This window comes from Marmota marmota, unplaced genomic scaffold (genome assembly GCF_001458135.2).
Source record: "Marmota marmota marmota unplaced genomic scaffold, marMar, whole genome shotgun sequence".
NCBI lineage: Eukaryota > Metazoa > Chordata > Mammalia > Rodentia > Sciuridae > Marmota > Marmota marmota.
The window spans coordinates 3,496,786-3,520,225 of NW_025999944.1; the positions used below are offsets into that span (position 1 = coordinate 3,496,786).

At 47.6% G+C, this 23,440-nt stretch overlaps 1 protein-coding gene across 6 annotated transcripts; it reads left to right on the forward strand.

Moving 5' to 3' along the window:
- The first annotated feature begins 111 nt into the window (after window positions 1-111).
- Window positions 112-21,749, forward strand: Trim35 (tripartite motif containing 35). 6 transcript variants are annotated; one of them, XR_007347019.1, is made up of 8 exons: window positions 114-415; window positions 5,571-5,666; window positions 9,610-9,840; window positions 12,390-12,412; window positions 13,233-13,351; window positions 14,160-14,632; window positions 15,074-15,173; window positions 20,097-21,749. XR_007347019.1 is itself a non-coding variant. In XM_048801544.1 (7 exons), the coding sequence occupies exons 1-7, from the start codon at window positions 260-262 to the stop codon at window positions 14,735-14,737; spliced, it is 990 nt and encodes a 329-aa protein (XP_048657501.1). In that variant the 5' UTR covers window positions 112-259; the 3' UTR covers window positions 14,738-19,739. The 6 variants fall into 6 exon arrangements, 4 of the variants coding, with proteins under 4 accessions (XP_048657501.1, XP_015354859.1, XP_048657500.1 ...); XR_007347018.1 differs by lacking the exon at window positions 20,097-21,749 and adding an exon at window positions 16,090-19,739; XM_048801544.1 differs by lacking the exon at window positions 20,097-21,749 and having other exon boundaries at window positions 112-415; window positions 14,160-14,251; window positions 14,465-19,739.
- The last annotated feature ends 1,691 nt before the right edge of the window (window positions 21,750-23,440 follow it).

Consider the following 23,440-nt stretch of genomic DNA (forward strand, 5'->3'; position numbering starts at 1 on the left):
GCGGCTGGGGGACGCGCCCGTCGGCAGAGGGCGGCGACAACCAGCTCCGCAGCCCACCCGCTCTTCCCGCCTTCTCGCGCAAACAGGAAGTGGGGCGGAACCAGCCAAGCACGCCACTCGCGATTGGCCAGCGCCGCCGCCGCTCACCGCCGCGAGAGGAAGGGGTTGGGCACCGCCTACCGCCCGGCGGTCGGCGACTTGCCTAGTGGGAGGGACGCAAGCCAAAGTTACGGGTGCGGGATCCCGCAGCTCATGGGTCATGGAGCCCGGGCCCGCCGCGTCCCCCGGGNACCGCGGCCAGTTGAGTCTCTTCTGCCTCGAGGACAAGGAGCTGCTCTGCTGCTCATGCCAGGCCGACCCCCGCCACCGGGGACATCGCATGCAGCCAGTGAAGGACACTGCCCACGACTTTCGGGTAAGAGTGGCGGTGAGCGCCCAGTGATCCAGCGCACTCGTAGTGGCCGGGGCTGGACCGCATCCCTGCACCCGGGCTCCGCCCTCCAGCCTGCTAGCGCTGCGCGTGCTCAGGCCTCCCGGGCTCCCCGCTCCAGCTCCGGGGCTTCCTCAAGACCCCCACCGCGAATGTGGTTATCTGTTGGGTCTGCCTTCTTCAAGGCCGGCCCAGGATGGGTCAGAGAGTGCAAACAGGAAGTGGTAGACAGGGTCAGCGACCTTCTCCAGACAGCCCCGCCCCTTTCTGAGCGGCGGTGGCCAGGTCCCTCTGAGCTGCACCAGTGTGGGTAACGCCCACGAACCCTCAGTTTAGAAGTGGGAGAGGAGCCCAGGACCTGGCAAGGGATGTAGAGCCTTAAGGTTTCCGCAGCTCAGTCACCGTCCTCAGCCGATCCCAAAGTTTGTGTAACTGCGGGGAGAGGCCCGTGGCTCAGGCCCACTGGTTGATTCTCTATCATTCTTTTAGCATCTTAACGCGGAGAGTTCCAATAGCTGTGGAGCTATTAGCCAGAGGAAGGAGTGAGGGAAGGTATGTGGCAGAGACAGTAGTGTCTGGAAGGGTCTGGAAGTGGGGAAACCTGACTTTCCAGGCACCTAGAGAATTTCAGTGGTTACAACGGGATGGAGATGCAGATGGAGCCTTGTGTCAGGCCAGTGGGCCCTCAGGGTGATGCCTGAGAGGCAGGGAATGGTCTAGTCCAGGGCAGCTGAGGACAGTGCAAGCAGAGCCTGGCCGCCTGACTCAGGATGCGACTCATTCATTTACCAGACAAACGTGAGCTGAGGGCCTCCTGTGTGCCAGAACCTGTTCTGGGTGCTCAGGTCCCTGAGATAGCCCCTTATCTTATGAAGTTCATGTTTTAGAGGGGGAAGTCAGGAGTTAGTAGACAAGACATGGTTCTGCATGGTTGGACATGCGTGGTGGTTCTGGGGGGAGCAGTATGGGATCCCCCCTCCCATTCCACTGCCATGTGAGAAGGAGCTAGGTCAAAAGCCCTGCTGGCTGTGGGGAGCCCTGTGGGATTCTCAGATGGGGGGGGGGTTGTGATGAGATAGTGTGTTTTAGAAAAAAGTTCACTTTGGCCACCATCTAAGGATGAAGCAAAACTAAAAATCATGAGGGTGGATACTTGTTGAGTACTTGCTATATGTTAGATTCTCTTAAGCATGTGCATGTTAGCAAATGTAATGCTCACAAACGTTCAACAAGGGTGGGTGTGTTAGTTTTCTATCATTGACACAGTAAACTGGCACGAACACAGTGGTTTAAAACAGCATAAGTTGATTGTAGTTCTAGAGGTCAGAAGGCCCAAATTCAAGCTGTCTGCACAGCTGCATTCCTTATGGAGGTTTCAGGGGAGAACATGTTTCCTTGTCTTCTCCATCTTTAGGGAGCATGACTCTGACTTCTGCTTCAGTTATCTTATTGCCTTCCTTGGCTGACTACCACCTCTCTCATAAGGCCCTCGTGATTACAGTGGACCCACTCAGATGATCCAAAGAAATCTCCCCGTATCAAGATCCTTAATTCCGTCATCTTCAGAATCCCTTTTGCCGTAACATTCATGGTTGTAGTGATTAGAACTTGGGCTTTGCAGGATTGTGGAGCATTTCAGCTTGCTGTAGGTAGTAGCGTTATCCCTACCTTACAGTGTAATGAGGTACAGTATAAAGACAGTCTCAGTTTAAGTAACTGCCAAAGTCACAGAGCTAGTAGCTAGACTTCCCCTGGGCCTAGTTTGGTCCCTGCTCTGGTCATGGGCTTTGAGAGAGCCTTCTATCAGTGCTGCTGGTGCTCTGATCCCAGAGCTGTGGGCAGCCAACTGTGTTTGGATAAGCAGGCATCTGGGTGGCTGTTGATCATTGTCAATGTGCGGAGAGCAGATAGGTTGAACACCTGCAATGTGCTGGGCACAGTGAGTCCAGCAGAATACAGTCCAGTCCTAGAGACCCTGCCTGGATGAAGTTGACAGGCACAGTTGAATACTCTCACTAATAATTGAAGTTTCAGTGAAGGATGGGACATTCTAAGAGGAAGGCCTGCTTTTCTCGTCTGTTGAGTCATGGGAAGAAACCTCTGAAGATCTGATTTCACAAGACCTGAAGGCCCAGAGGAGTAAGGGAAGGCCAGTAGCAGTAGTGGGGGCATTGGGTGGGGCCTGCAGTGACCGAAGGACATTCTGCATGAGGAATGAAGAAGTTTGGGACAGATCCCACAGGGCATCCAAGGACATGTTAAAGAGTTTGCCTGGTGTGAGATATGACCAGAAGGACTTAGGAAATTTTGGAATATAACGGAAATGTTTAAACAGAGCTCTGGAAAGAATACAAGTGCTTGGGGGACCTTAGGAAGTCCTGGAGCGCAGTGTTTCTCAAACCTGAACAACGTGCCTGCTCTTAAAGGAAAAAGTGTTCCAACAGTGTGGCTTAAATATGTTACCATGTAGGTACACACAAGCACAAAACATATAAATTGCTCTTGCCTATATCACAGATATGCAATAAACCAAAGGAAGTTGCCAGATTAAGTCCAAGCAAAATTAGGATCTATACAATTCCAGTTAAAATATTAATTATAAGATTTTATTTTGCTGAAACTAAATCTTTACTCTTGGCAGAGATCCTTTTGATTGATTCTCTTTACTGTGTTCCAAGTGCTGGCTTGATTCAGGAGTCAAAAGCTTCCCTGTTTGAAGAACTCAGAAACTCAAACTCAGGTGATGCACATGGCACATGGTTGGCCAGCTTACAGCACCCATACACTCTCTACCTGCTGAATGTACTGCTCTTCCCTCGTTAGGCCAAGACCATGACACTCATACAGACTAGTGCCATTTACACATGCTGGTGCTGATGTTGTAGGAACCAAGAGCATGTGTCACACTGTGTATAAGGTAACTCAAGATGGGCTTATCTTGGTGGGTTTTGTTTTGTTCATCATTCAGCAAAAACACTAACTCAGAATTCTCTTAGACTACTTGCAAATCCACAAAATACTCAGACACAGACCCTTCCAGGGGACTGTGAAGATAGTTACATTTACTAATGAGAAAATGGAAACTTGGGAAAATTCATGCACTTTTTGCAGCTTTGGGGTAAACATGGTAAAATTCTCGGGTCAGAACTCAAATTTAGTGTTTTTAATACCAGACCCACTCCAAACTCTCTCCGAGGCCCAGGCCTCTAACTGCCTTGTCTGGACCCCTTTCTTATACATGCCTCTGGACTTTGATGTCGGTCCCGAAGCCTTGGTCCCCTGCCAGGGGCTACCTTCTCAGAATCAGCCTGAGAAGTGTCAACCGAGGGATTCCAGTTACTCTTAGCCACATTCAGGGGTCTCCCCACCATGGTTTGCATGTGGTTCTCCTCTCCAAAAATTCAGGTTGACATTTAATCCCCATTGCAAGGTATTAAGAGGGTAGAAACTTAATGTGACTGGTGTTTAGAGGTGGAGCCTTTGAGTAGGATTAGATAGGAGTGTCAGAGCCCCCACCATCCTGGTGGCTTTATGAGAAAGGAAGAAACAGGATTCACATGCACTTCCTGTTTCCCACTGTGTGATGCCCTCACCCATACTGGAACTCAGCTATTCTGGAAGACTATCACCAGACATGGCCCTAAGTCTCAGCTCAGAACTCTGAGCCAGAATCAGCCTGTTTCCTAATAGCTTGTCCTATGCTGTTGTATTACTGCAAACAGAAAATGGACTAAGACATTCCCCTTCTAGTTCTTTCTACCCTTTCCTAACTATTCACTACTTTCTGGGTCCTCAGCTTTCAATTCAAGCCTGGCAGATCCCTTGTTGCAATAGAGGATGGTCATTGCCTCCTTGTTAAGCCTGCACCCCCGGCAGAGAGGGAGTCTCAATTGCCCACTGTGGCTCCTGAGTGAAGAGGTCCCAGCAGTAGGCACCATGGTAAACACCTATTGTGTGATGAGTCTGCATATCAAGGGGGAAGAAAGATCTGGAAAACAAATTGGAGTTGGATAAGGATGAGATCTAGATGAGGTTATCTTAGCATTTATGCTGTACATTAAGAAACCTGGAACATCTGGTAGGAGAATTAAATTTCTTGGCTCACAAGTGTTACTTATTGGTACTAAGAGCTAGACCTTGCAGCACATACTGTGTGCCTGCCTGCTTCTCAGCCCTTGACATGCACTGATTTGTCAACCCATGAGCTCCATAGTGATATCCCTCTTATCAGGTAGGAAACTGGTAGTAAGTCATTAGCACTGTCCCTGCTACATGTAGATGATGCTCCATAAATGGTGATGGTAATTTACCAGTACTATTATTAGAATCATTATTATTTTTATTAGAATTAATCTAATATTAGTAATATTAGATTATTATTATTAGAATATTTACTATTTTTCCAAAAGAAAATATATGTAAAGGTTTCTCACAATGTAGATGAAAATGTAGGAATCCAACCTAAAATTCACAGTGTTCTTCAGGGAGTCCAGAAAGTTCAGAAGCAATAATTAAAATTTAAAAAACAAAAACTACTGAAGAGATAAATATTTGAATTTGACAATTAAAGTCTGTCACATGATCTAAGCAATATGAGAATGTCAGGAGAAGGAGGGGTCTGGAGGGAGTGTTTAGAGAAGGCCTTATGGGAAATAACTTCATTTGATGGGAAATGAGGGGGTCAGACCCCCTAAGGTTAGTGACTTCAGACCAGTACAGTCTGGAAAATTTCAAAAGGAGACTGTGGTCCCTCCGCCTGTCTTATCCCCACAGCTCAGGGACTCAGAGCTCAGCCTGGACCAGTCCCAGGCTGAGCAGGATGCCCTTCTGTGCTGTATTATGGCCAGCTTGAGAGTCAACAGGCCCCTCTACCTCCTCAGCCCTGTTCCCTGTACCAGGCATAGGACAAGGGAGCTGGGCTACAGGACTTCTGAAGGCCCTTAGCATTATAAAGAAATGATTTGAGATCAGGACTAACATTCAGCTGTGCCCCAGGGGCTTGGCATGGACCAGGTTCAGTAAATGCTGTTTTCATGGTCTTGTCAAAGTGGAATTCCAGTTATAAATGTCGTGTTTGTCCTCCCTGTCTGGCCTCCAGTCCTAACTTGCCTCCCTGCCTCCTTCTCATTCCCCACATCAGGCCAAGTGTAGAAACATGGAGTACACACTGCGGGAGAAAGCCAAGGCCTTCTGGGCCATGCGACGCTCCTACGAGGCCATCGCCAAGCACAATCAGGTGAGTGCTTGGACCCAGCGTGCAGCCAGGGAGAAGCAGGGGAGGGTTGGCCTTGGCTCTGTTGATGCCGCCCATGGGCTAGCTGTGGACTTGGAAGTCTCATACAGCCTTGCTCTCAGCTGCTGACTGGGCTACACTGCCTCACTGAAGACCTGGGCATGGCATGCCAGCAGCACAGGCATGGCCTAAGAAGCCACCCGTGCCATTGCACTGTCATTTAAGAATAACCTCAGTGTGTGCTGCATTTCGCCATTCACTCCGTGCAGGCCCCCGCCGACTGGGCTCTTGTGATTCCTGGTGTCCTTTCAGTGCCCGTGTCCACTCCACCACAGCCCTGTTCCCTGTCTCTGAACCACACATGTCCATCGAACTCCACCTGCATTGCTGCGCCTCCTTCCTGGCCTGCTCCCTGCTTCTGTTCTTGGTTTTCTGTTCTTTGTTCTGTTCTTTCCACTCTCTGAGCACTCCAGTGGTCTTTTGGAAAAGCACATCGCTGTGCCATTCCTCTGCTTAAAATCACCTAGTGTAGTTCCATGCCCCAGACTGCGGTCCAGACTCCTTCCCATGGCCAAGGCTATCGTCTGCCCCTTGCCTGCCCCAAGTTCATCTGCTGTTCTGTGGCTTGGTGCTCTGTGCTTCTGCCACTTCTGTGGCCTTCTCTGTCCCTTAAATGAGCTAAAGCTGTTCCCCTGGCCCTATAGTCAAAGATGCCTTTAAAATTTCAGCTTACACGTCCCTTGGGAAGCTTTCCCTGCTGCTACCCAGACTAGCCCTTCCCTTTTACCCTGCTTCAGGTCTCCCTCATTTTCTTCAAGACACTTCATTATCTTGTTGTTTTCTAGTTTGTCCCCTGTCATCAAAATATAAGGAAAGTGAGCACATTCCCAATGTCTGGAAGTTCTGGGCACCTGTAGGGGACCAGTAATGAGCTTGTGGCTGGTTCCATAGCTAGATATTAGGAGGCTTCCCTGAGCCCAGTCCTTGGCCACTCAGGCACTGTAGGGACTTCAGGGGAGTGCCCAGCAGCCCGAACCAGGTGTGTCAGCTGTGGCTGAGATGAGTGCAGCTGGGTGGTAATTACTAGAAGCAGTCATCTCTCAGAAGGTGAGAGACCAGAGCCAGGGTCAGCGAGACAGTCAGAAACTAGCCTGTCCGAAGCTGAAGGAGCAGAGCAGGAGTCAGGGCTGTGAAATACAGAGGCCAGGGCAGTAAGCTGCAGGCTGACCTTGGAAATCCAACCCTGTGTCTACATGCAGATCCCTCGGCCCCCACCAAACTCATGCACTCACCTGTAGAAAGAAATTCCCTCTTCCTAGGATTTTTGTGAAACTTTGAGATAAGGTAATGCATCTGAGTGCCCACAGAGAAAGGCCATTCATCGTTTGTGATGTTTTGGAGACCAAGAAGCTGAGTTGACAGAGTGACACCATTTGATCATCTTAGGTCAGAGCCATGAGTACAGACCGAGATTCCAGTCCACAAATGAGATTGCAGCCTGCCGTTTCTGGAGGACACCGTTTGTGATGTTCTTCTGGTGCTGTCATGGAGTCATCAGGCTTCATTTCTGCCCTGTAACCCATGTCGTCATGGCCAAAGCTGTTTGGCTGGCTTTGTGTGTAAACAAATAATAAAGGGAGACACAGAGACGAGGTGCAGAGGCAGGGAAGGTGTCCAAGTGGCCACGTTTATTTATACCAATAAGTTACGTTTGGTCATCAGTACCATAACTACATTATTGTTTAGAGTATCAGTAAGGTTGCTTATTCTGCAGTTAAATTTTACAGTTATAGTATGCAATGTAGGAGCTTTGTGCAGTTCTCAAGAAAGTCCATTGTCTGAAGTTACTGTTAGGCGGGCAGCTCCAGGAGCAGCAGAGCTTGGTGAAACATTGTAGTTATCTAGCAAATAAATTCTTTTATTCCAAGGAACTATGTGCCTGCAATCAAGGTCGAGGTTTGATGAGCCTCTAACACAGAGGCTTCTCAGGGCGTTGCCATACCAGCTAGACATTGCATATATGTTAGCTATATTTAAGAGAGATTGCAGGGCATTCTAAAGGTGGGAAACAAGGTGCCTGTTACCCCCCAGGAGTTTGCTCACCAGGGGAATGCTTCCCTGTACATTTCCATGATCAGAATACCTACATTTAAAGGGAGAGAGAAGGGGAAATTGCATGGAAATGGAAGGAGACCCTCAGGGTTATACAAAAGTACATACAAGAGGAAGTAAGGGGAAAGGGAAAAATAATACAAGGGGGAGAAATGAATGACAGTAGAGGGGGTAGAGAGAGAAGAGGGGAGGGGAGGGGAGGGGAGGGGGGATAGTAGAGGATAGGAAAGGCAGCAGAACACAACAGACACTAGTATGGCAATATGTAAATCAATGGATGTGTAACTGATGTGATTCTGCAATCTGTATATGGGGGTAAAAATGGGAGTTCATAACCCACTTGAATCAAAGTGTGAAATATCATATATCAAGAAATTTGTAATGTTTTGAACAACCAACAATAAAAAATTAAAAAAAAAAAAGGAATACCTACATTTGTGGGTGTGGGGCTGGACTGGGGGGAAGGGGGGGTGCATCCATCTCTCCATGCCAGGCAGCAGAGAGCTCTTAGGCTTCTTGTGGAGGCCAGGGTTCTTAAGGTGGTCAGGTTGAGGCCTCCAGAGTTCTAGCTGGATGGGTGCTTTTCCCGTAAATTCTCTGAATCCAAGTCACTGAGTATACATTCTGTCGTTTACCCCTTTACCATGAGGCTGTCCCTGCCAGTGTGACAGTGGCTGGAGTTGCCTCGGCTCTTGCCGAGTTTTCCTCTTTGCTCCATCCTTCCTTGTCCTGTGTGAGAAGAATCAGTAGATTCCATTCTTCCTAGGAGGTCTGTTCTCGTTTGCCCATCTTTCCACAGTATAGATTTCTTCTGTGAATGATGTGAATGCCAATTCATATCCTTTTTTTGTTCTTGGAATATTTGTCTTTTCTCCCATTGGATTTTTGGAGTGCTTTGTATATTAAGACTAATACTAGTTTGTTGAATACATTGCAAACATTTTTCCCAGTTTGTCATTTCTTTTTCAATGAATTATTTTCAGGGTTTTTTTTTTTGGGGGGGGTCATTTATACAGTAATCATTTTGGAATTACATGCTTGTATTTAACCCTGCTTATAAGGTCTTGCCATTTAAAGCTTATCTTTTATGTACATTCATGTATCTCATTGTTTGAGTCTTTTTTGTTTCATATTATGCTAAGCAATTTCTTTCTTATTCTCAGGCAAGAAGTATTTCTTTGCTTTTTCTCTGAGTATTTGTATGGTTTGGGTCTCATTTTCTTAATATTTTTTGTGATTATGATTTAGAATGTCCACATTTTTATGGTTGAGTGTTAAATATTTCCCACTGTTTTAGTAAACCCTCTGGATCAGACATATTTAAGGGCAAAAATTTGAAGGCAAACAAGTTTTAAAAATTGTTGCTATTTGAAATAATTCACTTCTGTCACACAGGGTTTTCCATGCTATTGAGAACCCAAATGAGATACAGACTGTTGTGTGTGAGGAGGTTACAGGACTAGGGTTATCATCAATAAGCAGTGATTTCTTTTTTTTTTTTTTTTAAAGAGGGTCTCACTAAGCTGCTTAGGGCCTTGCTGAGTTGCTGAGGCTGGTCTTGAACTTGAAACCCTCCTGCCTCAGTGTTCCAAATCACTGGGATTGCAGGCGTGCACCACCGTGCTTGACCAGTGATTTCTAAAAAATTATCAAAACAGCTTCTATGCCCTCCCATTTGAAATTTAAACTTATAAATTTGTGCTAGTCAAGTCTTGCGTCGATGCTTCATCTCTGCGGTTCTACATAGGATTCTTTCTGAAAGTCTGAAGGTCACCAGCTTGGGGACAGCAGAGGCTCCCCAGGTCTGAGTCACTGACTCTGCTCTCTGCTGCAGGTGGAGGCTGCGTGGCTGGAAGGCCGCATCCGGCAGGAGTTCGACAAGCTCCGTGAGTTCCTGAGGGTGGAGGAGCAGGCTGTTCTGGACGCTGTGGCCCAGGAGACCAGGCAGAAGCAGCTCCTGGCCGATGAGAAGATGAAGCAACTCACAGAAGAGACGGAGGTGCTGGCCCACGAGATTGAGAGGCTGCAGATGGAACTGAAGGAAGACGACATCTCTTTTCTCATGGTGAGGAGCGCGGCCGCTGCGTTCTGTGATGGGGACGGATGTTCAGGGACCAGAGAACCACGGTCACCAGCCCCGCCATGCCAGTCTTCCTGTGGCCTCCTGGCTTTGGTCCTGAGGGATGTCATCGGTGTGCTGCTAATCAGAGGCCACAGGCGTGACGGGGTGGCGTTTCCAGCCTCTTCTCTCCCCTGCCCTCCCTCTCTCTCGCTCCCCCTGTTCTCTTTGCTTTTGTGCCATCCTTGGTTTCTTCTCTCTCTACCCCTAGTAAACCGGGTCTTTCAAAATCAGATTTTTTTTATATTTAAATATGGCTTGTTCTCTCTTAAGAATGATTCCATTCTCACTTAAAAAAACAAATGCCATTGAGTTTATTTTTTTCTCACTTTGGTTGATTGCATCGTTGGGCCCCGCAGAGAAGTTTCTGTAACTTGAAGGCTGGTTTGTAAATCAGGATGATCAGGACGACACACTATCGTCTTCACCACCGACAGCTCACCTTCTGGAATGGCGGGTGGGGGTGGGTGGCAAATACTGTGTTCCAGCAGTGTGTCCCATCCTGGGGAGGACCTTTGTGGGTTGACCATCTCATGTCAAGCCATGATATGCCTTTTCATCAGAGGGCACTGATTACAGAATCACTCAATGGATTTAAATTGGTTCTTTCCTTGAAGATTCTGCTAAGGAAATCTTCATCCTGCCAATGATTTTGGTTTGTGATTTTGTTTTTCTAAATAACAGCTTTATTGAGATACAATTTACATACTGCACTGTGTAAATCACCCATTTTTGTTGTTGTTATTTAGCTTTTTAAAAGATAGGATCTCACTCTTGCTTTGGCTGGCTTCAAATTGCTGGGCTCGAGTGATCTTCTTGCTTCCCGAATAATTGGAACTACAGCCCCACACCACTACACCCAGCTTGTCACTTATTTAAAACATACAGTTCATTGATTTCAGCCCTGTACAGTTGTGCAACCATCATGACAGTCTATATTTCAGATCATTTCATCCACCCCAAAAGAAGCTCCAAATCCTTTAGCTGTCACTCTCCTATCCCTCCTGTCCTGGTGCCTTTCAGCCACCAATCTCTCTTGTCTACCTAATTTGCCTATTCTACACATTTCACATAAATGGAGTCATATAATATGTATCTTTTGTGACTGGTTTCTTTCACTCAGCATATTTTGAAACTTCATCCATGTCTTAGCATCTAATAGTTCTTTCCTTGTTATGGTCGAATGATACTATTCCATTGTATATTACATTTTATTTGTTCATCAATTTGTGATTATTTGGGTTGTTTCTACTTTTTGCTCTTGTAGGTAATGGGGCTATGGGCTATAAACATTCATATACCAGGGTTTTGGTTTGTTTTGTACTGGGGGTGGAACCCAGGGTGCTTTTACCACTGAGCTACATCCCTAGTGCTTGTTTTTTTTTTTTTTTTTTTTCAATCTTTGAGACAGAGTCTGGCTGACTTGCTTGAGGTCTAAGTTGCTGAGGCTGGCCTTGAACTTGTGATCCTGTCTCAGCCTCCCAAGTCACTGGGATGACAGGCACACGCCACCACACCCAGCTAATGTACCAGTTATATGCACATGTTTTCATTTCTCTTGGATGTTGCTAGCTTCTTTGGTAACTCTGACCCTTTGAAGAGCTGCCAGATTCTTTCGCAAGGCAAGTGCACTGTTTTATATTCCCATCAGCGGTGAATAATGATTCTACTTTCTCTACATCCTTGCCAACTCTTTATATATATATTTTATAAGTAGCCATCCCATTGAGTTTGAAGTGGTATCTCATTATTTTGATTTGCATTTCATGATGGCTAACGATATTTAGCATCTTTTCATGTGCTTATTGGTCATTTGTAGATCTTCTTTGGAGAAGTATCAATTCTACTTTTTTATCCATTTTTTAATTAGGTTGTTTCTTTGTCAGTTGTAAAAATTCTTTGTGTTCTAGGCACAAGTTCTTTCTCAGCCTATATTTAGGCTTTTGATGTATTTTATGTCATTTTTTTTAATATGGCATAAAGTTAGGGTCCACCTTTATTCTTTGACATGTTATTGTGTACTTTAACAATTTTTACAATTTGTTGGAAAGACCATTCCTCTCTTAAATGATTTTGCTGCCCTCATAGATAATTGGCTGACAGTGAATGTGAGGGTTTACTTCTGGACTTTCAGTTCTGTTCCTTCCATTGATCTCCCCGTCTGCCCACATGTTAGTCCTGCACTGTCTTGACTACTGTTGCTCTATAATAAGCTGTGAAATTGGGGAGTGTGAGTCCTCCAACTTTACTCTTCTTTTTAAAGATTATTTGGCTCTTTGGGGTTCCTTGAATTTCCATATGAAATTTAGAATCAGTTTCTACAAAGAAAGTACCTGGGATTTTGAAAGGAATTCTGCTGAATACCTAGATCAGCTTGAGGAGAATGGATGTCTTAACAATATTAAGTCTTCTGATCCATGAACATGGGGTGCATGGCTCCTCTTGAGGTCAGAAACTTACTATGCTTTCTCTGTGTCTGTGTCTGTGTCTTTCAGAAACACAAGAGCCGAAAGCGCCGGTAAGTTGCCAAGTCTGGTGGAGGGGAGGGGAAGAGCAGGCAGAAACACCAAAGGTGCAAAATCCAGTGGCTCCAGGGCCAGGCAGGTAACACAGCCAGCTGATGGGATCCGCAGGGAGTGGTGGGGACTGCCAGATGGAGAGACTTTTCTTTGAGGCTCTTCGATTCTGGCTGGCATGGAGGGTCTCCAGCCACTGTGAGGGGAGGGAGAGCAGCCTGCATCGACTCATGCTTCTCAGTGGCCTTCTAACATTTAGACATCTTTCTTGACCAGCCTCCTCCCTCTGAGAGCTTCAGGACAGGCCCTTGGCCTGCACACTCGTGTGCCTTGATGGCTTTGGGTTCTCTGGGATGAATAATTAAGAACTATGTCCCTGTCTGAGCTGTCCAAAGATAAAAGAGAGGGCTTTGGGAAGTAGGGGAAGTAGTGAGTTCCCTGTCATCAGAGGTGCTCAAGCAAAGGACTGAGACCTCTTGGTTTTGTTGGAGTAGAGCACTGTTAAGGTCCCTTCCAATTTGTTACACATCCCATAAGCAGATGTGTAAGTGTGATTTCTGTCCACAAGGATGGCAGCCGTGTTGGAGAACCTCCTATTTCTATCTCTCCCAGCTGGGGCGGGATGAGCCCTCCTACTGAATCCTGAAGGGTGTGGCAGCTCAGTCGGTTCCTGGACCAATCCAGGTTTGTCTTGGGGAAGGCGACCAGGAAACCTAGGCCTGAGGCAAGGGAGCAAGGCCTGTTGCCCATTTCCAGTGAACCCAGATCAGCCCAGGTGCTTTGCCCCAACTGCACCCACCATGCCCAGTCCTCCTTCCACAGGCTCTTCTGCACCGTGGAGCCGGAGCCCATCCAGCCCGGCATGCTCATCAACCCCTGCCGGTACCTGGACTCCCTGCAGTACCGCGTGTGGAAGAAGATGATCAGTTCCATCAAATCTGGTAAGGGGGTTCAGGGAGGTGTTCGCGCCCAGGGAAAGTACTTCATGCTAGCTCAGAGCTGCCAAGCTCCACTCTGCCAGGCTCTGCCCATTCTCTCCACTGGCCTCCCAGCAGGCCCTTGACCCTGGTCATCTCCCTCCTGCCTGATGGCTGCAGCCCCTCCTGGCAGACCACCTTCCTATACAGGCCCTGACCCTCTGTCCTCTTCAGAAAGAGAAATACTTCCTCTATTCAGAACTGTAACGTGTATAATGAAAGGCCTTCTCCGTCCAAGGTCACCAAAGGACCACACACAGGGTGCCTTAAATGACAGAAACCCATTCTCTCATGGTTGTGAAGGCTAGATGCTCATGCTCAGGTGACAGCAGGGCTGTGGTCCTCTGAAACCTGAGGCAGGGACCCTCTGTGTCTCTTCTACCTTCTGGTGTTGGCTGGCAGGCCTGGCTGCCCTTGGCCTGCAGCTGCAGCACCTCACCCTCTGCCACATGGCTTTTCCCCTCATGTGTTGTCTCCATTCCCCTTTTTATAAGGGCACAGTCAAGGTGGGTTCAAGTTCCACCCTGCTCCAGTCTGACTTCGTCTTGACTGTATTTATAGTAACGCCCATTTCCAAATAAAGGCACATTCTGGGCCACTGGGTGGGGGCTAGGATTTCCACATACCTTTTGGCGGATACATTTGAACCCATGATTCCCATCAACCCAGGGCAACTAGAACTGAGGTGGTCATTTTGGGGCCCTGGGGACACCACCTGGTGTGGCAGGTGGGAGAGGATCAGGTTTGCTGACTGCCCCCCTTCTGCCCTCAGTGCCCTTCAGCTTCGATCCCAACACTGCAGCAGGCTGGCTCTCGGTGTCTGATGACCTCACCAGCGTCACCAACCATGGCTACCGCGTGCAGGTGGAAAACCCAGAGCGCTTCTCCTCAGCACCCTGCCTGCTGGGCTCCTGCACCTTCTCTCAGGGCTCCCATGCTTGGGAGGTGGCCCTGGGTGACCTGCAGAGCTGGCGGGTGGGTGTGGTGCGGGTGCAGCCAGATACAGGTGCAGAAGGCCACTCACACAGCTGCTACCATGACACACGCTCTGGCTTCTGGTACGTGTGCCGCACGCAGGGTGTGGAGGGAGACCACTGTGTGACCTCGGACCCGGCCACCTCGCCCCTGGTCCTGGCCATCCCGCGCCGCCTACGTGTGGAGCTGGAGTGCGAAGAGGGCGAGCTGTCCTTCTATGATGCTGAACATAACTGCCACCTATACACCTTCCATGCACGCTTCGGGGAGGTGCGGCCCTACTTTTACCTTGGGGGTGCGCGGGGTGATGGGCCCCCTGAGCCCTTGAGCATCTGCCCCTTGCGCATCACTATAAAGGAAGAGCTGGACATCTGAACTGGCCCAGGCCTGCTGGATGCTGTGCCGTGGGCTTGCTTGATTCCTGCCTCTTCCTGAAGCCCACCCCCGGCCTCAGCACCTCTGCCCACTACCTTTTGAGGTGTCAGCATCCTCTGCCATTCCGTCTTGCCTTTTTCTGTGACTCTAGGCCCTATGCCTCGTCTTTATTTTTGGTCCCTTCTCTGCTCAGTTAAAAGCCATCCAGGAAGTACCTCACTGGGTCCAGGCTCTACCCAGGGTGTGAATTTTTAAGTCCTCATTTGAGAATTTCTGGAGAAAATGTTTACTTCTAGAACAGGCCTGTTTTAAAATGTAGGTTTTATTATTTTCCAGGTATGGTTAAACCAACTAATCAGGAGATGACTGCTGTTGGAAAGAGTCTGTCACTCATTTCCCAGCCATGCCACATGGAGCCACACAGGAAAGCACTAGGGTCAGTCAAGATGCAAAGGGAAAGAGGGGAAGGTGCTGGCAAAGCCTGTGTTGTGGTTTTCCTGGGAAGGAATGGGTGGGGCAGCATAGACCAGGTGGACGCTCACCAGTCTTGAGTAGTTGCAGTGGGTGGGTTCTGGCGTGTGAGGACAGCTCCTCGTTTCTTGCACCTGCCTTAGGATGATTAGGACAGGAGATGTTGACTTGGCAGAGAGCCTGCTACAGGAAGTGGTGAGATTCCATGGTCTAGGTTGGCTGGACTCACGGGACAGGCAGCCTTCAGGCCCGTTGGCTGTCTAGGGATTGGCTAGCTTAGGAGCTGCAGTCACTCCAGTACCGGAACATCGGGAATTCAGCAAATAACCAACAGTGCAGGGCTCAGCTTAGCTACTGCTTTATGTTACTAATTTAAAACTTGCACAGATCTTCCTGGGGGTCCTGTAAGGTAGGAGGCAAAGCTGCCCATCCCTATCCTTCAACTCCAGTTTATCTGGTTGTACATCTAGAGCTAATCTTCTCTGAACCAAGAGCTCCTGAGCACTTAACAAACTTAAAATCATGCTGTGCACCTGTTCCCTCACTGGGCCTCACTTTCCTCATCTGTACAATAGACAGTGGGACTAGAAGACCATGTCCTTCTATAATTCTGTGGGGTGAGTTCCTCTGGTGAAAGTATGAGAAAGGAAGGGAAGAGGTGCCCTCTCCAGTTAGGAAGAAAGGAAGGGTGTGATCCAAGGGAGGCCGTTCGGAAGACAGGTGCTGTGCAGTGGGAAGGAAGGCAGTGTCCCTCGTCCTCACTGCTGCGTGTCACTGACCTCAGCCGGCTTGCTCCCTGTTGAGTTCCATCCTGTTTCTCCTCTCCACTGTAAACCTCCACCTTTCCTTTCTCATGCCTGCAAATGCTTTCTAATTTCCAGCTCACTGTGTCCTGGGAGCTGGCAACATGGAAGGAGATACTGTCCCGTGGGTACCGTGTTATAGTTAGGGGCACGTTCCAGCCTGGATTCCCCACTTCATAACAGCTGATGTTCTAAACAGCGATTAGGAGTCCTGGTTATAAGTGTGTTATGCACATTGGTTGTGTAACTAGTGGGGAGGGACCAGGTGTGACATGCCACTGGGGCCAGCTTGGCAGTTGGCAAATGAGCTCACTTGTGTCAGATTCTCAGGCCCCCCCCCACCCCACCCCACCCCCCCAAAAAAAAAACTCTATGCACTTTGGGACCCAAGCAGTTGTGAGTGTGTGTGCTCTGCTGGGGTTTAACCTGTCAAGTACAGATTCTGTATGATCAGCCTGACTTGTTGGTTAGAATAAATGTTTAAAACTATTTTCACCCAAGCTATTACGAGGTTTTTTTTTTTTTTTTTTAAGATATAGGATAATTTGGATAGCCTAGGCCTCCTTTTCAAAGAAATAAAAATGATGTGCTTTTTCTTTTGACATTATTTCTTTCGGTGTTTTTGTAAGCCAGAGTTTTTCCATGTTGTAGTATGTATTCTTATTGTAATATTCCATTGTATGAAATGATGTACTGTGTTTTATTGTTCGCCAATTGATGGGTATTTGGCCTGTTTCCACGTTTTGTTGGTTTTGGGTAGTGCTGCTGGGAACATCTGTGTACAGATTTTTCTGTGGATCTGTCTCTCTTTCTCTTTGGTGTCCACCTAGGCATAGACATGCTGTGTCTTATGGTGACTCTTCTTAACCTTTTGAGGAACCGGCAAGCTGCTTTCCGATGCAGCCTTTGACTCCCACCAGCAGTGTGTGCAGATTCCGGGTGCACAGCACCCTTGTCAGCACTGTGATCTGTGTTCTGACTTAGCCCTCCTGTGACGGTGAAGTGGTATGGCTTTGGCTTTGATTTGTATTTCCTTGATGCTGATACCGAGTAGCTTTTTCATGTGCTTATTGGCCATTTGTATATCTGTTTGGGGGAACTGTCTTCAGAGCCTTTCCCCATTTTTAGCTGTGTTGTCTTTTTGTTGAGTCGTAAGGGTTCTCTATATATTCTAGAGACTAGTCCCTTTGTCAGATATAGAACTTATAAACTTTCCTCTTCATTTTAGGTGTGTCCATTCACGTTCTTGGTGACATCCTTTGAAACCCCCAGTTTTTTAATTTGGATATTGTCCAGTCTGTTTTTTTTTTTTTTTCCGGTTGCTTACAGATCTTAGGAATCCTACTTTTGACACTGCCCTTAAGACCATCTGGCCTTGGTTCTGGATATGCTCATGGTAAGGTGGCTATCCTGTTGGCAGCGAGCCCCTCTCCAAGGGTCTTCCTTGAATACTCTCCCACCTGTACCTCTTACTCCTCATTCTGGCATCCACCCTGGAGGCAGCAGCCCCCTGTACACTGCCTGTCTTATTCTCCTTTTGAATCCATCTATGTGCTGCCACCAGATGCACCATCCTTTGGTCTCCAGTGGCCACCCAGAGTGGCCCCCACTCCTGACCTGCTCATGTGCATTTCTGCAATGCAGCTTTCGGAGCTCACTGTGGCTGGACTGTGTTCTACTGGGTGTCCTGGCTCCATCTCACATGGCTCCAGGCACACCAGGCTGTCACACACGCTGCCTGGTACTCACAGGGCCATTTGTATCATAGTGACCTGCTGTTGGTTACTCGGACTGTTCTGGTTATATTTGCTGCACCACCTGTGTGCTGATGTCTCAGGCACACTTCTTACCTACCTGGGCTTATGTCCTCATCTGCAGATCTTCCCTAACCCCTAATTGTGTGCCCTTTAGATGGGAGCCCGGGGAGCAGACTTGTGAGTGCCAAGGCAAATAGCAGGAGAGTCCCCTCTGGCTCCTTGAACTTGCTCATTGGCACCAGTGATCACTTGGTCATAACTCAGTGTGTAATAGCCATTTTCTTCCTTCTTGCTTCTGAAGGGTGAAGTTTTGGCAGAATGGGATTGTTGTTGGTTAACTATCAAAACAGTGGCAGTCTGGTGAGCCCCATGGTTAGTGATGGTGCCCGGCAGGAGTGTTCCCAATACCTTAGATATTAACAGAACTCTCCCCAGTAGGCTTCTGCCCACTTTGCTTCTGTTGTTATAGATCCTGCCCAGGGTTCCTGGGCTGCTATTGCGTGTTGCCCCTCCTGCTGGAAGGCACCCGACTATCTTCTCTGCTTAAGTGTAGGGACTACATCATTATCACCTTTGCTATCCTAGGTCCAGGGATGTCCCAGGCCACAGTAGGTGGTTCTTGTGTGGATGCATCATGTCAATGATGGGTCATAAATACAAAGTAGGAGCAAGATAATAATGGGGCTGAAAAATTCTGATTAGCATCTTTCTGTGCCTTCTCTGTGTTTAGATATGTACTGTGTCACGGTGGCCGGCAGTGCCACTGCAATAGCGTGCACACAGGTTTGCAGCCTTGGAGCGGGGGCTGTACCACACAGCCCAGATGTGCAGTAGGCTGTGCCATCGAGGTTTGGTAAGCACACTCAGTGTTCACAGTGACAAAGTGGCTGAAGAGTGCACATCTCAGAACATATCTCTGTCACTAATCAACATGCAACCTTTTAGAGGTATGACCTGCAGGTCAGGCAAGCTGTCCTCAACTACTCCACAAAACAACTGGCAGCATTTGGTAAGGAACAAGGGTCAGGATCCTGGACCCAGATTCCAACCCTGCGATGGAGAAACTACCTGAGGCTTTTGGACATCTGCTGCAAGTAGAAAGAGGGTGACAGTACCTGCCTCAGGCTTCTCAGGGATCCAGTGAGGCAGACTTTGGAAAAATGCCGAGTATTCCACCCTAAACCTAGTATAGGCTTATTACTGTTGGCTAATTCTTCAGCAAGTGGGACGTCCTGCATGTTGAAATTATGATTCACAATCACGATGAATCCCAAAGAAAAGTGAGAAGCTGAGATGTGGAAGTTATGTTGGGAATGCTTACTTTCCTTCAGATTTTTGACAAGAGTATGTCTATACAACTTAACATTTGTGAAAAAGTTTCAATAACATGGAAAAGTAGTTGTAGTAACCAAGAAAAATAGGTTTCAGAGTTAAACATACAGACCTGGAATGCACTTACAAAAAAAGGCAAGCAGTAATTTGCCTTTAATTTGTGTGTGTGTGTGTGTGTGCGTGTGTGTGTGTGGTGTGTGTGCACGTACATGTGTGCTTGTGTATGTTTGATAATCTGTTTACATGGCAATAAACCCAAAGGTACAAAATGTACTAGAACAATCTCACACCTCTGCACATTCAGCTCTCCTAGTAGGCAGTCCCTCCTATCTGTTTTTCATCTTTACAGAGAGATTCTGTGTATGGCACATAGTCTACAAGAGTATTCTGCCCCTCCCTTCCCAGCACACTATAATTAAAATGCAGATTGTCCCATACTGTATCTGTAAGCAACCCAGCATGAGGAGAAAACTCCAAGCATGTTATTAAAATAGTTTTACCTTCTCAAGGGGGAGGTTTGTCTGGGATGTTTTCATGCACTCAGTTCAATTGGTGGATTTTGGTTTTTGTTTAAATATTGCATTATAATTGGTGTCTAAAACCAAGAGGAGAAAAGCTAAATGGAAACCTTAAACCTAAGACTTCAACGTAGTTTTTTTAAAATCTCTATCCTCCCAAAGGTGTCCATTGGCTAAAAGGCTGGATATGGTGTTGGACGCCCAGAGTTCAAACTGACCACCACTGTGACCCTGGGGGGAGACAACCCCTCTGCTTCTTGGTGTCATCATGTGGAAAAGACCTAAGAGTTCCTGTCTCTTAAGGTGGTTATAGACTTTAAGGGAGCACGTGTGTACAACTCTGGAAGTTGGACAAATATTGACAGCTGAGTTCACTATCGTTACACCTGGCCCTGGTCCTCACATAGCTGCGAAGCTTTGGTAGAGCATTGAACTTCTGTAAACAGGGCAACTTGGACACTTGCATGTTTTTCCCCAGGTCCACCCGTGTCATTGGCAAGAGCTATGTGTCCCAAAGAAGAGAAGACAGCTGCCTACAGTCTTCAAGAATCTGGGTGTGGTACCAGAGGCTTTGCCTCATATTTTGAGCCTGGAGAAAAAGAGTCATAATGTTTTGGGCATAGCAGAAGATTCTAGAGAGGAGCAGATCTTTACAAATCATAAAATTAGTCATCGTATCATGCACAATGAAATTGTGTTGTCATGTTCCAAAATGGTTCATGTAGCTGTATGCATGAAGATGATGTCAAATACTGACTCATGCCCAGTGAAGGTGATCTTAATGATAGTGATTTGGATTGGACAAAGACAGTCGTTAGTGATGGGAGAAGCTGAGCTTATTAATATTCCCTTCAGGATTTCAGAAAGAACAGAACTTTGTGCCCCGGCCTGTCCCACCTTCTCCTTCCAACAGTAACCAAAGGGTGGGAAGACAGGTCAGTAAGGACTGAGTCTGATGGCAAGGGAAGCCTTCCTGCTCTGGGGTGTTGTTTGTCCTTGTTTGTGGGTGTTGCTCCGGTGGGTTTCCTTTGCCAGGGAGCAGGCTGGGGAAGATGGGAGATTTGGTTTCTATGGATACTGGCTGGCTGGGATTTGCATAATGTAGTGCAGAGAACAGACAGTCTGGGAACACGGTAGACCAGGGAGGAACACAGAGGCACATGGAAATGAGTTGGAGGGCCAGGGTAGCCAGACTCCATTCAACCCTGTTCTAGGGAAGGAAGTCTGTCCCTTGCTGCTCCCTGAACAGCAGCAGCATGGAGCCTGAGGAAGGAGGGAGGCATGTGAACAGCGCCCCCCACAGGGCATGGCACACACTGGGCTCAACCAATCCAGGGCTCTTCTGCTTCCTCCCCTGAACTCCACTGTTGGCAAAGGCTGCTCTTCCATGACCACCTGCTGTGTGGACCTCCAGTTTACTCAAGAGGCATTCCAAGTATGTTCTATTTTAATCCTTGCTTCCAGCCAACCACCATGTGAGACAGATGCAGGAAGCTTATCAAAGCCCCATGAGTGATCCTTCATAGAGCCAGACCAAATCCATCTCCTGGAGTTAATATCCCCAGATCCCAGAGCACCTTCTAGGCTGTACGCCAGTAAATGTGGCCTAACTGGGACAATTCAGTTTGAGGGTCTGACCCTAGGTAGGGAGTGTGGGATAAAGAGGAGAGATGCTTTTGGAAATACTGGAGCAGGGTGGGAGTGCCAGGCCGTGTGGACAGAGTGCTCTAGGTGAGGAAGGTTGGGAGTCTGGTGGCTGCCAGGCTTCTGGCTTGAGTGACTGGTGGTGGCCACTGAGGTAGGGACTAGAGAGCAGGTGAGTTTGTGCTGTGCTTGTGGGACTTTCCGGTGGAAGCCTGGAGAAAGCCATTTGTCACAAGAGCACTGTAACTCAGGGTCTGGATGTGAGGGAATGGGGTCAGGAGTCATTGGCACATGGTCTTGTTGAGGCCACAGGAGTCTGGGCTCTCACATGGGAAGTTAAATAAAGAAATGGACAAAATCCTGGGGAGCAATGACCCTTTAAGAAGTGTGCCCATGCTGGGGATGTGGCTCAAGTGGCAGCGCGCTCGCCTGGCATGCATGCGGCCCGGGTTCGATCCCCAGCACCACATACAAAACAAAGATGTTGTGTCCGCCGATGAATAAAAAATAAATATTAAAATTCTCTCTCTCTCTCTCTCTCTCTCTCTCTCCCTCTCTCTAAAAAAAAAAAAAAAAAAAAAAAAAAANGGTTCAATCCCCAGCACAAAAAAAAAAAAAAAAAAAAGAAGTGTGCCCAGGGTTTGGTTAGAGAAATAAATTGAGGGCAGAACGGGAACCCAAAGAAGGTGATGTGACAAGCAAAACAAAATGACAGTAATGACAAAAACCATGTTGAAGGTAGAAGGGAGTGAGCTGTCGGAGAGCTGCGTGAGACGGAGCTGGGAGATACTTCACTGACTCCACTGTAAGGCTGTGTGTGTGGTGGGCGGCCCTGGTGCGGCTGCTCCCAATTCCAGTGAAGACAGATGAAAACCCCTGTCCCCCACAAAAGTGGCACATGTCCAACATATTGGCAGAAATTGGGAGGAATCCCCTAACTATAAAGCCATGGGAGATGGAGTTTTAACGCCCACCTGGAAACAGACCCATGCCCACTTCTGCATCCTGAGGAACGGGTGCTACTGAGGTTCTGACATTGGATTTTGGGGTTCCAGCAAGGTGGTGGTTTTTGTGCTGCAGAGTTGTATCTATAGGTTAGTCCTTGGAGTCTTCCCTGTGGCTCTCAGAGGGCTTGGTCTCAGCAGTGGGAATGAACAGGAAAGGACATCGACACCAGGTGACAGAGAAGCTTGCTGAGATTAATGTCTGTTGAGTGTAAACAAATGAAGCAACCCCCAGGTTGAAAGTAAATTTGGGAAACAAAAATTTAGGTTGTGGAAGCCGGCCATTCTCCTCACCTGGAAGAGACCTCCCAGTGGTTGAGGTTAAGGTCCCAGCATCATTTTAATTGGGGGAGTTTCCATACGTGTCCTAACTCTACTGATCCCATGCTATCTTTTTTAAAATCGTTTTTTCACTTTATCTGATACACAAAAGTTGTACCTATTTCTGAGCTGCCAGGTGATGTTCAATAGATGCAAGTCAGGGTAAGAATCTCTGTCTCCTCAAACATTTATCATTTATCATTTCTTTGTGGGGAAAACAGTCAAACTCCTTTCGTCTAGCTTTTTGAAATGGACATTATACATCATTGTTATCTGTGGCCACCCTACTATGCATGGCGCAGCAGAGCTTCTTGCTCCTGTCTGACCATGACTTAGTCCCCCTTGGCCAACCTCTCCCCAGCCTCTGGTAACCACCTTTCTACTTGCATGAGATCAACTTTTTGTCTGAACTGCTTTTTTAAGTGGTCAGGAATACTGTTTCCTTCTGTTTGTCTTGCTGTATTCATTCAGTTACTGCAAGCCCAAGAAAACAGTGGTCAGAGGAGAGGGAACCAACGATCACATCTAGCATCCTGGGAGGTATAATTTCTTCAAAGCAGTAGAACAAAGATAGGAAGAACCCTTACCAGTATGCATGCAGGTCTGTAGCTTATAGCTGGCTATTTATGTTTTATTAATTTTTTTTAGTTTTAGGTGAGTACAATATCTTTATTTTATTTTTATGTGGTGATGAGGATCGAACCCAGTGCCTCACACGTGCTAGGCGAGCACTCCACCGCTGAGCTACAACCCAGCTCCTTATGTTTTATTCTAATCAGTCTGCTTTTTCATAGTTGTGAGAGCTGTAGACACAGAAGATCCCACCTCCAGACAGATCACCCTACTTGATGCT